The 13,611-nt window shown below is 51.5% G+C and overlaps 1 protein-coding gene across 1 annotated transcript in view; it reads left to right on the forward strand.

Moving 5' to 3' along the window:
* Positions 1–13,363, forward strand: part of POLR2A (RNA polymerase II subunit A) — a 28,658-nt gene extending 15,295 nt beyond the window's left edge. Inside the window, exons 11-29 of the mRNA XM_024235007.3 lie at positions 1,009–1,218; positions 1,310–1,478; positions 1,659–1,753; positions 1,896–2,099; positions 2,267–2,489; positions 2,893–3,076; positions 3,497–3,668; positions 3,761–3,866; positions 3,962–4,167; positions 7,620–7,844; positions 8,315–8,561; positions 8,906–9,006; positions 9,967–10,071; positions 10,155–10,337; positions 10,562–10,765; positions 10,911–11,097; positions 11,230–11,343; positions 11,527–11,676; positions 11,774–13,363. Coding sequence (XP_024090775.1) covers positions 1,009–1,218; positions 1,310–1,478; positions 1,659–1,753; positions 1,896–2,099; positions 2,267–2,489; positions 2,893–3,076; positions 3,497–3,668; positions 3,761–3,866; positions 3,962–4,167; positions 7,620–7,844; positions 8,315–8,561; positions 8,906–9,006; positions 9,967–10,071; positions 10,155–10,337; positions 10,562–10,765; positions 10,911–11,097; positions 11,230–11,343; positions 11,527–11,676; positions 11,774–12,930 — 4,242 coding nt within the window. The 3' untranslated portion in view covers positions 12,931–13,363. The remainder of the gene's footprint in view (positions 1–1,008; positions 1,219–1,309; positions 1,479–1,658; positions 1,754–1,895; positions 2,100–2,266; positions 2,490–2,892; positions 3,077–3,496; positions 3,669–3,760; positions 3,867–3,961; positions 4,168–7,619; positions 7,845–8,314; positions 8,562–8,905; positions 9,007–9,966; positions 10,072–10,154; positions 10,338–10,561; positions 10,766–10,910; positions 11,098–11,229; positions 11,344–11,526; positions 11,677–11,773) is intronic.
* Positions 13,364–13,611: the final 248 nt, after the last annotated feature.

Raw genomic sequence — 13,611 nt, forward strand, 5'->3', positions numbered from 1 at the left:
TGGGCAAACAAAAAGGGGGTTAGGAAAACTCAGGCCAAAAAGGTGTAAGGCATTAATTCCCCGTTAAATTCCTTAAAATTTCATGTAATACCGGGTATTGCCTGTAAAGGAAAGATAAAGGGAAAAATAAGTAGGACCTTGTTAAAATTTTATTTTTCTATTTTAATCTTCACTTATTTCCTAATTATTAAAAGAGATTTATGCTTATTGTTAAGAACAAAAACAAAAATTTCACTATTACAATGAATTTTTAATTAAAAGTTTTTGGGGCCAGGCACAGTGGCTCACGCCTGTAATCCCAGCACTTTGGGAGGCCGAGGGATGGATCACGAGGTCAGGAGATCAACACCATCCTGGCTAACGTGGTGAAACCCCATCTCCACTGAAAAATAGAAAAAATTAGCCAGGCGTAGTGGCACGAGCCTGTAGTCCCAGCTACTCAGGAGGCTGAGGCAGGAGAATGGTGTGAACCCGGGAGGTGGAGCTTGCAGTGAGCCGAGATCAAGCCACTGCACTCCAGCCTGGGCGACAGAGCGAGACTCCGTCTCAAAAAAAAAAAAAAGTTTTTGGGACTGGGCATGGTGACTCACACCTGTAATTCTAGCACTTTGGGAGGCCAAGGCAGGCACATCATTTGAGGCCAGGAGTTGGAGACAACCCTGGCCAATATGGAGAAACCCCATCTCTACCAAAAATACAAAAATTAGCCGGACATGGTGGCAGGTGCCTGTAATCCCAGCTACTCGAGAGGCTGTGGCAGGAGAATTGCTTGACCGCAGGAGGCGGAGGTTGCAGTGAGCCCTGATTGCACCATTGCACTCCAGCCTGGGTAAACAGCAAGACCCTGTCTCAAAAAAAAATTAAGTTTGGAAAAAATTTTTACTGTCATCTTTGCCTCTAAAATCTGGCTTTCTCCCTTGGGCAGGGAAACCTCCCCAACATTTCTCTCATGCCTGAGATGTGGGGCCTGCACTCTGACTTCTGTCTGCCTTACTCTTTGTCTTACAGGGTGAAGTAATGAACCTCCTGATGTTCCTGTCGACGTGGGACGGGAAGGTCCCACAGCCGGCCATCCTAAAGCCCCGGCCCCTGTGGACAGGCAAGCAGATCTTCTCCCTCATCATACCTGGTCACATCAATTGTATCCGTACCCACAGCACCCATCCCGATGATGAAGACAGTGGCCCTTACAAGCACATCTCTCCTGGGGACACCAAGGTAGGGCTTGGCTTCTGGATATGTGAGGACAGAATTTGGACATGGGAGCCAGGACCAGAGCAGGGGCCTTGAGTGGGTGCTTTGTCCTTAGGTGGTGGTGGAGAATGGGGAGCTGATCATGGGCATCCTGTGTAAGAAGTCTCTGGGCACGTCAGCTGGCTCCCTGGTCCACATCTCCTACCTAGAGATGGGTCATGACATCACTCGCCTCTTCTACTCCAACATTCAGACTGTCATTAACAACTGGCTCCTCATCGAGGGTGAGCATGGAGGCGTGGCACCAAGACCTCTCCGTGAATTCTCTAACTTCTTACTGTCCTTCCATCCCTTTCTTTCCTCCTTGGATTTGGTGCCCCCTGCTTCTACTCTCTTGGCTATAATTCCATTCCATGTTTCTTAGAGGTCCAAAGGGGTTTGCTGACGCTTTTCCCTGTCTCTAGGTCATACTATTGGCATTGGGGACTCCATTGCTGATTCTAAGACTTACCAGGACATTCAGAACACTATTAAGAAGGCCAAGCAGGATGTAATAGAGGTAAGAGGGGAGGCCACCAGAGACAGAATAAGGGGTTTCCAGGGACTTTGAAGTTAGCATCATCAAGAGCAAAGGGAGTGTAAGGTTAGAGGGAAGGGGCGGAGAGTAGGGATTGATGTCTCACCGAGAACTCTGCCTCCAGGTCATCGAGAAGGCACACAACAATGAGCTGGAGCCCACCCCAGGGAACACTCTGCGGCAGACGTTTGAGAATCAGGTGAACCGCATTCTTAACGATGCCCGAGACAAGACTGGCTCCTCTGCTCAGAAATCCCTGTCTGAATACAACAACTTCAAGTCTATGGTCGTGTCCGGAGCTAAAGGTTCCAAGATTAACATCTCCCAGGTGAGAAGCCTTGTCTTTCCACATACGGGGCCGCTGTGAAGTTTGGGAGGAGGAAGGAAGGTGTTTGTATGTATTAGGGTCAGGAGGATCATGGGAGTTGGAAATTTTGGGAACTGTTATTCTTAAGGCAGAGGAAATTCAGTACACCCCACCTTTCTGTTTCCCAGGTCATTGCTGTCGTCGGGCAGCAGAACGTCGAGGGCAAGCGGATTCCATTTGGCTTCAAGCACCGGACTCTGCCTCACTTCATCAAGGATGACTACGGGCCTGAGAGCCGTGGCTTTGTGGAGAACTCCTACCTAGCCGGCCTCACACCCACTGAGTTCTTTTTCCACGCCATGGGGGGTCGTGAGGGGCTCATTGACACGGCTGTCAAGACTGCTGAGACTGGTGAGGCTTTCCTCAGGGGTCTTCCTTGGGCTTTTAGCAGGGACTGCTGCAGGCTGAGAAACCCCTAACAGGTGGGGAGTGGAAATGCTCAGGCTCCTATTCCCAGGGTATAATTCTGGCCCTTGTGGAAAGAATAGAGACTCAAGAGTAGGCAAACATCCTTGTTTGGATTGCTGTGCAGCCTTCCACAGTGCAGGGCTAGAGCTTCCGGGGCTCTGCCGGCCTGTCCCATTGGAGTGGTTCCTGCTGGGCTTTTTGTCCATCTAGTGGTAGACACTGAGTTTGCATTCAAAGGCCTCAGACAAAGGGAGTACTAGCTGACTCTTCTGACAGTCAGGTAGGTTAAGGCCCCAGCCTGGGTCTTTGGGCTTTATCATCCCCTTTTTGCCTTACTTCCCTCCAGGATACATCCAGCGGCGGCTGATCAAGTCCATGGAGTCAGTGATGGTGAAGTACGATGCGACTGTGCGGAACTCCATCAACCAGGTGGTGCAGCTGCGCTACGGCGAAGATGGCCTGGCAGGCGAGAGCGTTGAGTTCCAGAACCTGGCTACGCTTAAGCCTTCCAACAAGGCTTTTGAGAAGAAGTGAGGAGGCGGGCAGGCGGGTGGTTCTCGCCCCTGGGGCTCAGGTCCTGAGTAGTAGGATTCCCATACCTATTCCAGAGAGATAGCCTGTCATGTGTCTTGCACTAGAGCTTACCTTTCAGCGTCCTTTCCCCACCTATCTGAAACAGCTGTGTGACATGGGGGAGGGGGTGGATGGAGGTGGATTTAAGATTGGTCCCCACTTTGTCCCTGCTGATATTATAAAGCAGATGCAGAGGGGTGGGCCTGTACTCAGGTCCCAGTGGCAGTCCTTGGGCCTGAATTTTTCTCTGTCCAGGATTCTTGCCTCCAAACCACCGTACCTGGTCGGCTGTGCACCTTTGGGAACCTTACAGTGCGTTTTGTGGGGACCAAGGTCCCAGAGCCCACCTGCCCGCTAGCTACCCCTTGCACTTCCAGGTTCCGCTTTGATTATACCAATGAGAGGGCCCTGCGGCGCACTCTGCAGGAGGACCTGGTGAAGGACGTGCTGAGCAACGCGCACATCCAGAACGAGTTGGAGCGGGAATTTGAGCGGATGCGGGAGGATCGGGAGGTGCTCAGGGTCATCTTCCCAACTGGAGACAGCAAGGTGCTTATGGGTGGGAAGTGCTGACGCTAGAGATGTGCCTCCCTGGATGGCTGTCCCCAGACACAGCCCTCCCTCATTCCCTCCTCTCTCAGGTTGTCCTCCCCTGTAACCTGCTGCGGATGATCTGGAATGCTCAGAAAATCTTCCACATCAACCCACGCCTTCCCTCCGACCTGCACCCCATCAAAGTGGTGGAGGGTAAGTACCTGCTTAGGGGTCTCCAAGCCAGGCTAGGGGATAGGAGACTGTTGGGCCCTGGTCTAATGATCTCCTCACCTTTAATTGGTCCCCAGGAGTCAAGGAATTGAGCAAGAAGCTGGTGATTGTGAATGGGGATGACCCACTAAGTCGACAGGCCCAGGAAAATGCCACACTGCTCTTCAACATCCACCTGCGGTCCACGTTGTGTTCCCGCCGCATGGCAGAGGAGTTTCGGCTCAGTGGGGAGGCCTTCGACTGGCTGCTTGGGGAGATTGAGTCCAAGTTCAACCAAGCCATTGTGAGTGTTGTGCTCTTCACAGCAGTCTTATTTTCCTCCTTTTACCTGTTGACTTCTGTGGTTTCCAAGAGCAGCCCACTTCTGTCCACAGCCACCTAATAATAGCTCTCATTCATGGAGAGACTGCTTCTACCTTACCAAGTCCTGTGTTTGGCCCATTATCCGTTTATACCATCATGGCTTTAATACACTCCTAGTAGGGGAGGGTTTGTTAGTCCCACGTTGCAGAGACAAAAACTGAGGCTTGGAGAGAGTGACTGGATTGTATGATGGTCATACAGGAAATAAGTGGCATGACTGGGATATGACATAGGAGAATTGTTCTTTTTTTTTTTTCTCTACACTCCCTGCTGTGTGCAGGGTCTAATTTAGATAAAGATAGGGAATTGGGGCTAGGTGTGGTGGCTCTCATCTATAATCCCAGCACTTTGGGAGGCCGAGGCGGGCAGATCACGTGGTCAGGAGTTCGAGACCAGCCTGACCAACATGGTGAAACAAGGGTGAAATACAAAAATTAGCCGGGCGTGGTGGCATGCACCTATAATCCCAGCTACTCAGGAGGCTGAGGCAGGAGAATTGCTTGAACCCAGGAGGCAGAGGTTGCAGTGAGCCAAGATTGCACCTTTGCACTCCAGCCTGGGCAACAGAGCGAGACTCTGTCTCAAACAGGGAGTTGGAGAGAGTAAATAGAAAAAAAGATTTATAGATATTGGAATGTGCTTTCACTGGCTTTAAGGATTTCATAGGATAGTAAGAGGGTAAAGCAGTGTTACAGGCATACCTCTGAACCTGTTTACTGTAAGTCAGTTTTTATAAGTTAAATAATTAAAAATGTATTAGGGAACACCATAGAACATGGCTGAAAGAAATTGTAAAAGACCTAAATGAGGCCGGGTGTGGTGGCTTACGCCTGTAATCCTAGCACTTTGGGAGGCTGAGGCGGGTGGATCACCTGAGGTTGGGAGTTTGAGACCAGCCTGATCCAACATGGAAAAACCCCGTCTACTAAAAATACAAAATTAGCCGGGCATGTCGGCACATGGCTGTAATCCCAGTTACTCGGGAGGCTGAGGCAGGAGAATCACTTGAACCTGGGAGGTGGAGGTTGCGGTCAGCCAAGATCGTGCCATTGCACTCCAGCGTGGGCAACAAGAGTGAGACTCTGTCTCAAAAATAATAATAAAATTAAAAAACAGGCCAGGCGCGGTGGCTCACGCCTGTAATCCCAGCACTTTGGGAGGCCGAGGCGGGCGGATCACGAGGTCACGAGATTGAGACCATCCTGGCTAACATGGTGAAACCCCGTCTCTACTAAAAAATACAAAAATAAATAAATAAATAAATAAATAAAAATTAAAAAAAAACATTTCCCCAAAGAAGAGTACTATTCATGTAAATGATGGGTAAGTGCATGAAAAGATACTCAACATCATTAGCCATCAGGGAAATGCAAATGAAACCAGAGTGATGTGCCACTTCACATCCACTAGTATGACTGTAATCCAAAACACAGATAATAGCAAGTGTTGACAAGGATGTGGAAAAATTAGAACCCTCATAATAACAAATGTTGACAAGGATGTGGAAAAATTAGAACCCTCATGCATTGCTAGTAGAAAAGGTACAACTGCTTTAGGAAGTTAAAGCAGTTACCATATGGCCCAGCAGTTTCATTCCTAGAGAGATTTTACACACACACACGAGAACAGAAAACATGGCCAAACATTTATACACACACACACACACGAACAGAAAACATGGCCAAACATTTATACACAAATGTTCGTATCAGTGTTACAGTAGCTAAGCAGTGAAAACAAGTGTCCATCCACTGATGAATGGATAGGCAAAATGTGGTATGTCCATATGAGGGAACATCATTCAGCAATAAAAAGTAATGCACAGGCTGGGCCCACGTGGTGACTCACTCCTGTAATCCCAGCACTTTGGGAGGCCGAGGCAGGCAGATGACTTGAGGTCAGGAGTTCAGACCAGCCTGCCCAACATGGTGAAACCCCTATCTCTACCAAAAATAGAAAAATTAGCCACGTGTGGTGGTACATGCTTGTTATCCCAGCTACTTGGGAGGCTAAGGCAGGAGGATCACTTGAACCCAGGCAGCAGAGGTTGCAGTGAGCTGAGACTGCACCATTGCACTCCAGCCTGGGCGACAGAGGGAGACCATGTCAAAAAAAAAAAAAAAAAGTAACAGCCAAGCACAGTGGCTGATGTCTATAATCCTAGCACTTTGGGAGGCTGAGGTGGGAAGATTGCTTGAGCCCAGAAGTTCAAGACCACCCTTGGGCAACATGGCAAAACCCCATCTCTACAAAAAATTTAACCAGGTGTGGTGGAGTGCACCTGTAATCCCAGCTACTTGGGAGGCTGAGGTGGGAGGATACCTGAGGCCGGGAGATTGAAGCTGCAATAGTGAGCGGAGATCATGCTACTGTACTTCAGCCTGGGCAACAGAGTAAGACACTATCTCAAAAAAAAAAAAAAAAATTCTGTCAAGCCACAAAAAGACAGTGATAAGCCAGATGCAGTGGCTCGTAACTCTAATCTCAACACTTCGGGAGGCCGAGGCAGGAGGCTCACCAGAGCCTAGGAGTTTTGAGACCAGCCTGGGCAACATAACGAAAATCTGTCTCTGTCAGTGATAAACCTTAAATGTATACTTGCTTAATGGAAGAAATTAGTCTGAAAAAGTTAGATACTGTGTGATTCCAGTTAAGTTTAATTTCGTATGTGACTATCTCATAACACATGTGGGGAGCTTCCTATTTAGCTAACTGTTATAAAATGAATATTTACCAAGTAATTTTAACAGAGGTTTAGAAATTTGGATCTTGGCCGGGCGAAGAGGCCCACACCTTTAATCCCAGCACTTTGGGAGGCCAAGGTGGGCGGATCACCTGAGGTCGGGAGTTCGAGACCAGCCTGACCAACATGGTGAAACCCTATCTCTACTAAAGATACAAAAAAATATTAGCTGGGTGTGGTGGCAGGCGTCTGTAATCCCAGCTACTTGGGAGGCTGAGGCAGGAGAATCGCTTGAACCTGGGAGGCGGAAGTTGCAGTGAGCCGAGATTGTGCCATTGCACTCCATCCTAGGCGACGGTGAGACTCTGTCTCAAAAAAAAAAAAAAAAGAAAAAAAATTTGGATCTCAGATGGTATAGTAGCTTTCTTTGGGTGTGCTGCATACCAGGTGCCAAATGGCGTCCTATAAATGGAAGCTCTTGTGTGAGGAAGGGGATGATCAAATAAGAGTTTCTTTTTTTTTTTTTTTTTTTTTTTTGTAGAGTCTGTCTGCCTTTTCCAAACTCATCTACCCATGTCCTTTAAGATTACAGTCCTGGCCCTGACTGTGATAAGCCAGATGCAGATCCGCATCCTACTCATTAACTGAAAGAGAGGCGTTGGCTTTGTCTGATGCTAGCTTTTTCTTAGGCCCATCCTGGTGAAATGGTGGGAGCTCTGGCTGCACAGTCCCTTGGAGAACCTGCCACCCAGATGACCTTGAATACCTTCCACTATGCTGGTGTGTCTGCCAAGAATGTGACGCTGGGTGTGCCCCGACTTAAGGAGCTCATCAACATTTCCAAGAAGCCAAAGACCCCTTCACTTACTGTCTTCCTGTTGGGCCAGTCCGCTCGAGATGCTGAGAGAGCCAAGGTAGGGATCGGGGCTGCTGGGCTTTTTGGCCGGAAGAAAAGAGGGAGAACTCAACTGGGCGTGGTGGCTCATGCCTGTAATCCCAGCACTTTGGGAGGCCAAGGCAGGTGGATCACCTGAGGTCAGGAGTTCAAGACCAACCTGGCCCACGTGGTGAAACCCTGTCTCTACTAAAAATAGAAAAATTAGCCGGGCATGGTGGCGTGTGCCTGTAATCCCAGCTGCTAGTAGGGGCTGAGACAGGAGAACCGCTTGAACCTGGGGGGCAGAGGTTGCAGTGAGCCGAGATTGTGCCACTGTACTCCAGCCTGGGCAACAAGAGCGAGAGACTGTCTGAAAAAAAAAAAAAAAAAAAAAACGAGAACTCTTTCCCTTGAATAAAGGGTTTTGGATTCCCTTGATAAGGAGGGTTAGAAGAGGCCTTTAGAGCTACTCAGTTCCCTGTGTCATGGACTTCTGTCTCTTCCCAGGATATTCTGTGCCGTCTGGAGCATACAACGTTGAGGAAGGTGACTGCCAACACAGCCATCTACTATGACCCCAACCCCCAGAGCACAGTGGTGGCAGAGGATCAGGAGTGGGTGAATGTCTACTATGAAATGCCTGACTTCGACGTGGCCCGAATCTCCCCCTGGCTGTTGCGGGTGGAGCTGGATCGGAAGCACATGACTGACCGGAAGCTCACCATGGAGCAGATTGCTGAAAAGATCAATGCTGGTAAGCCTAGGAGGGCAGGCCTGGCTCAGGAGCTCCGCTCACTGGGCTACCACCTATCGTGTTCACCGCACTTGAGCCCCCAAAGAGCTACCCACCCTCACCCCCATCCATGTACCAGTTCCGCCTCTCTGAGGCATCCTCCAACTCTCCAGGTCCCCTCTGCACTCCCTTTCTCTTCTGAATGTTCCCCCTTCCCCTTTCCAAGGGGTTCTATGAAAAGAAAGGTTCTGTGAAGAGGAGCGGGGAGCCAAAAGAGAGCCTTGCTCAGAGAGAGCTACGAGCGGACAGTGGCTGGGGCCAGTCGCCTTAGCTGCAGCCTTTCTCATGGCTCCTCACCCCACCAGGTTTTGGTGACGACTTGAATTGCATCTTTAATGATGACAATGCAGAGAAGCTGGTGCTCCGTATTCGCATCATGAACAGCGATGAGAACAAGATGCAAGAGGTAATGGGGGTCCTAGAAGAAGTCGATGTGTCACATGTGTAAAACTCATGAATCATGTTAGAGACCAAAGAAAAGAAGATGCAATCAACATTGAGGGGCGGCTGGGCGTGGTGGCTCATGCCTGTAATGCCAGCACTTTGGGAGGCTGAGGCGGGTGGATCACCTAAACTCGGGAGTTCGAGACCAGCCTGATCGACATGGAGAAACCCCGTTTCTACTAAAAATACAAAATTAGCCGGGCATGGTAGTGCATGCCTGTAATCCCAGCTACTCGGGAGGCTGAGGCAGGAGAATTGCTTGAACATGGGAGGCGGAGGTTGTGGTGAGGCAAGATCACACCATTGCACTCCAGCCTGGGCAATAAGAACGAAACTCAATCTCCAAAAACAAAAACAAAAAACTGAAGAACTCACTAACTGCTGAACTGTCAGAGAACAGTTAATAAAAGCATTGATAGGTCTTGATGGAATACAGTATATGGCCATTAGAAGAGATCATTGTCATGCCAGCGGCAGCCTAGGTGAACACGCAGTGAAGTGCCAGAGCAGGGAATGGTGTATGCTCGGGTACAGCAGTTGGAGGATGTGACATGGACATGGAGCCCACCTCTCGCTAGGCAGGACTGCACGAGAGTGGAAGTTGTGATGGGGTGGTGGGATTTGGGTGCCTTTCCTTAGGCTTCTTTTAATATTGTAAAATCAGGATTAAAAGTCTCAACTGGAGAATTGCTGGAACCTGGGAGGTAGAGGTTGCAGTGAGCTGAGATCGTGCCATTGCACTCCAGCCCAGGCTGATAACAGCGAGACTCCATCTCAAAAAAAAAAAAAAAAAGTCTCACTGGAGCTGTGAGGTGTAGAGCCTGGTGACTGACTCGTTCGGCCCTCAGAGAGGCTGTAGTTGGAGGTAAGGGTCGGAGAAGAGACCAGAGGATCCCGAGTGCTGACCTCACTCTCACTGCAGGAGGAAGAGGTGGTGGACAAGATGGATGATGATGTCTTCCTGCGCTGCATCGAGTCCAACATGCTGACAGATATGACCCTGCAGGGCATCGAGCAGATCAGTAAGGTCAGCCATCCCCTCTGCCACCGCCTTCCTCCCATTCCCCCACTCCCCGCCCTGCCCACTCTGAGCACGCTGTTTTCCCACAGGTGTACATGCACTTGCCACAGACAGACAACAAGAAGAAGATCATCATCACGGAGGACGGGGAATTCAAGGCCCTGCAGGAGTGGATCCTGGAGACGGACGGCGTGAGCTTGATGCGGGTGCTGAGTGAGAAGGACGTGGACCCTGTACGCACCACGTCCAATGACATCGTGGAGATCTTCACGGTGAGCCCGTGCGTGCTGCCCAGCTGCCTTTCGTGGATCTCTGGCTCTCAGGCCCCTCATTCGGTGCTGTCCACTCACAGGACTTTTTCTGCCTGATTCCATTTCTGAGTGTGGGATATCCTGGCTCCTGACACCCTCCCTGGATCTGGGTGGCGGCAGAAGCAGGGAAGAGAGCAGAGTTGCTCAGTCCTGGCCCTCCCCTCTGCTTCCCTCCCCTGTGCCAGGTGCTGGGCATTGAAGCCGTGCGGAAGGCCCTGGAGCGGGAGCTGTACCACGTCATCTCCTTTGATGGCTCCTATGTCAATTACCGACACTTGGCTCTCTTGTGTGATACCATGACCTGTCGTGGCCACTTGATGGCCATCACCCGACACGGAGTCAACCGCCAGGACACAGGACCACTCATGAAGTGTTCCTTTGAGGAAACGGTAACAGTGGAATTTCTGAATAGGGCAGAAGGAGGGAGCAGTGTGGGAAGAAGGGCGCATCTACTTTGGGCAGCTGGGCTGTGGTGATGGGACAGTCAGGTGCTGTGTGTGGAGGGGTCTCATGGGGCCGGTCTGCTCTGTTCAGGTGGACGTGCTTATGGAAGCAGCCGCACACGGCGAGAGTGACCCCATGAAGGGGGTCTCTGAGAATATCATGCTGGGCCAGCTGGCTCCGGCCGGCACCGGCTGCTTTGACCTCCTGCTTGATGCAGAGAAGTGCAAGTATGGCATGGAGATCCCCACCAATATCCCCGGCCTGGGGGCTGCTGGACGTGAGTATGAGGCCCCAGCTGCGGTACTTGCTTGCGTCAGCGAGGCGGTGGGGCAGGCCGTGGGTGCGAGGGTGTCACCAGTCCGTCGTTGCTGTTCTTGCTCCTCACGATTTCCTGTGTGCCTCTTTGCAGCCACCGGCATGTTCTTTGGTTCAGCACCCAGTCCCATGGGTGGAATCTCTCCTGCCATGACACCTTGGAACCAGGGTGCAACCCCCGCCTATGGCGCCTGGTCCCCCAGTGTTGGTGAGTAACCTGATCCAGGAAGAGGGCCCTCCAGGTGGTTCAGAGGTGGGTAAGCTGGGATCGTGAACAGTAGCCATTGTTGGAACTCTGAAGGCCGCAGAGGGCTAGTGAAGGGTGGGGCAGGGAGAACTGGGGGCCTTTGGTCTCCAGCTCTGGCTTTAACTTGCTTCTCTCACTCTGTAGGGAGTGGAATGACTCCAGGGGCAGCCGGCTTCTCTCCCAGTGCTGCGTCAGATGCCAGCGGCTTCAGCCCAGGTTACTCACCTGCCTGGTCTCCCACACCGGGCTCCCCAGGGTCCCCAGGTCCCTCAAGCCCCTACATCCCTTCACCAGGTGAGTTGTCACCATCTGTCGGGCCAGGTTTGTTTCCTCTTCGGTTCTGGGTGAGTCTGTCCATTGCTCATCTCCTTTGTTGGCTGCTTCTCCACAGGTGGTGCCATGTCTCCCAGCTACTCGCCAACGTCACCTGCCTACGAGCCCCGCTCTCCTGGGGGCTACACACCCCAGAGTCCCTCTTATTCCCCCACTTCACCCTCCTACTCCCCTACTTCTCCATCGTATTCTCCAACCAGTCCCAACTATAGTCCCACATCACCCAGCTATTCGCCAACATCACCCAGCTACTCACCGACCTCTCCCAGCTACTCACCCACCTCTCCCAGCTACTCGCCCACCTCTCCCAGCTACTCACCCACCTCTCCCAGCTACTCGCCCACTTCCCCTAGCTACTCGCCCACTTCCCCTAGCTACTCGCCAACGTCTCCCAGCTACTCGCCGACATCTCCCAGCTACTCACCAACTTCACCCAGCTATTCTCCCACTTCCCCCAGCTACTCACCTACCTCTCCAAGCTATTCACCCACCTCCCCCAGCTACTCACCTACTTCCCCAAGTTACTCACCCACCAGCCCGAACTATTCTCCAACCAGTCCCAATTACACCCCAACGTCACCCAGCTACAGCCCAACATCACCCAGCTATTCACCTACTAGTCCCAACTATACGCCTACCAGCCCTAACTACAGCCCAACCTCTCCAAGCTACTCTCCAACATCACCCAGCTATTCCCCAACCTCACCAAGTTACTCCCCTTCCAGCCCACGATACACACCACAGTCTCCAACCTATACCCCAAGCTCCCCCAGCTACAGCCCCAGCTCCCCCAGCTACAGCCCAACCTCACCCAAGTACACCCCAACCAGTCCTTCTTACAGTCCCAGCTCCCCAGAGTATACCCCAACCTCTCCCAAGTACTCACCTACCAGTCCCAAATATTCACCCACCTCTCCCAAGTACTCGCCTACCAGTCCCACCTATTCACCCACCACCCCGAAATACTCCCCAACATCTCCTACTTATTCCCCAACCTCTCCAGTCTACACCCCAACCTCTCCCAAGTACTCACCTACTAGCCCAACTTACTCGCCCACTTCCCCCAAGTACTCGCCCACCAGCCCCACCTACTCGCCCACCTCCCCCAAAGGCTCAACCTACTCTCCCACTTCCCCTGGTTACTCGCCCACCAGCCCCACCTACAGTCTCACCAGCCCGGCCATCAGCCCGGATGACAGTGACGAGGAGAACTGAGGGCACGTGGGGTGCGGCAGCAGGCTAGGGCCCAGGGCAGCTTGCCCATGCTGCTGTGCAGTTCTTGCCTCCCTCACGGGGCGTCACCCCCAGCCCAGCTCCCTTGTATATAAATGCCTTGTGGCAGAGCTCCCGGTGAACTTCTGGATCTCGTTTCTGATGCAGACTCTCGTCTCGTTCTCCACTCGTGCTGTCAGAACCCACTGGCCCAGTGGTGTTCTCATTCCTACCCCACCCACCCCCTGCCTGTCCCCGAATTGAAGATCCTTCCTTGCCTGTGGCGTGATGCGGGCGGGTAAAGGGTGTTTCACTTAGGGGTAGTTCCTGTTCTGAGTGGTTACAGCTGATCCTCGGGAAGAACAAAGCTAAAGCTGCCTTGTCTGTTATTTTATTTTTTTGAAGTTTAAATAAAGTTTACTAATTTTGACCAAAAGTATGTACATCGAGTGCTTCATTGGGGTTCAGGGGACCCCCAGGCCCCTGCTTCCTGCCTGGGCTGCTGCCGATCTGTTAGTGGGAGGGTACTGGGAAAATGGGAGGGAAGCTTACAGTCACTGAACCCATGCACAGCCCCTGCTCTGTGCCAGGCACTGCTCTGTACTGAGTTTGTTGTAGTCACGACAGATGCAGCTCTTGTCCTGTATTAAGGTGATATTGACCATAACAGCTTTTTAACCTGTT

Source organism: Pongo abelii, chromosome 19, assembly GCF_028885655.2.
Source record: "Pongo abelii isolate AG06213 chromosome 19, NHGRI_mPonAbe1-v2.0_pri, whole genome shotgun sequence".
Classification (NCBI taxonomy): Eukaryota; Metazoa; Chordata; class Mammalia; order Primates; family Hominidae; genus Pongo; species Pongo abelii.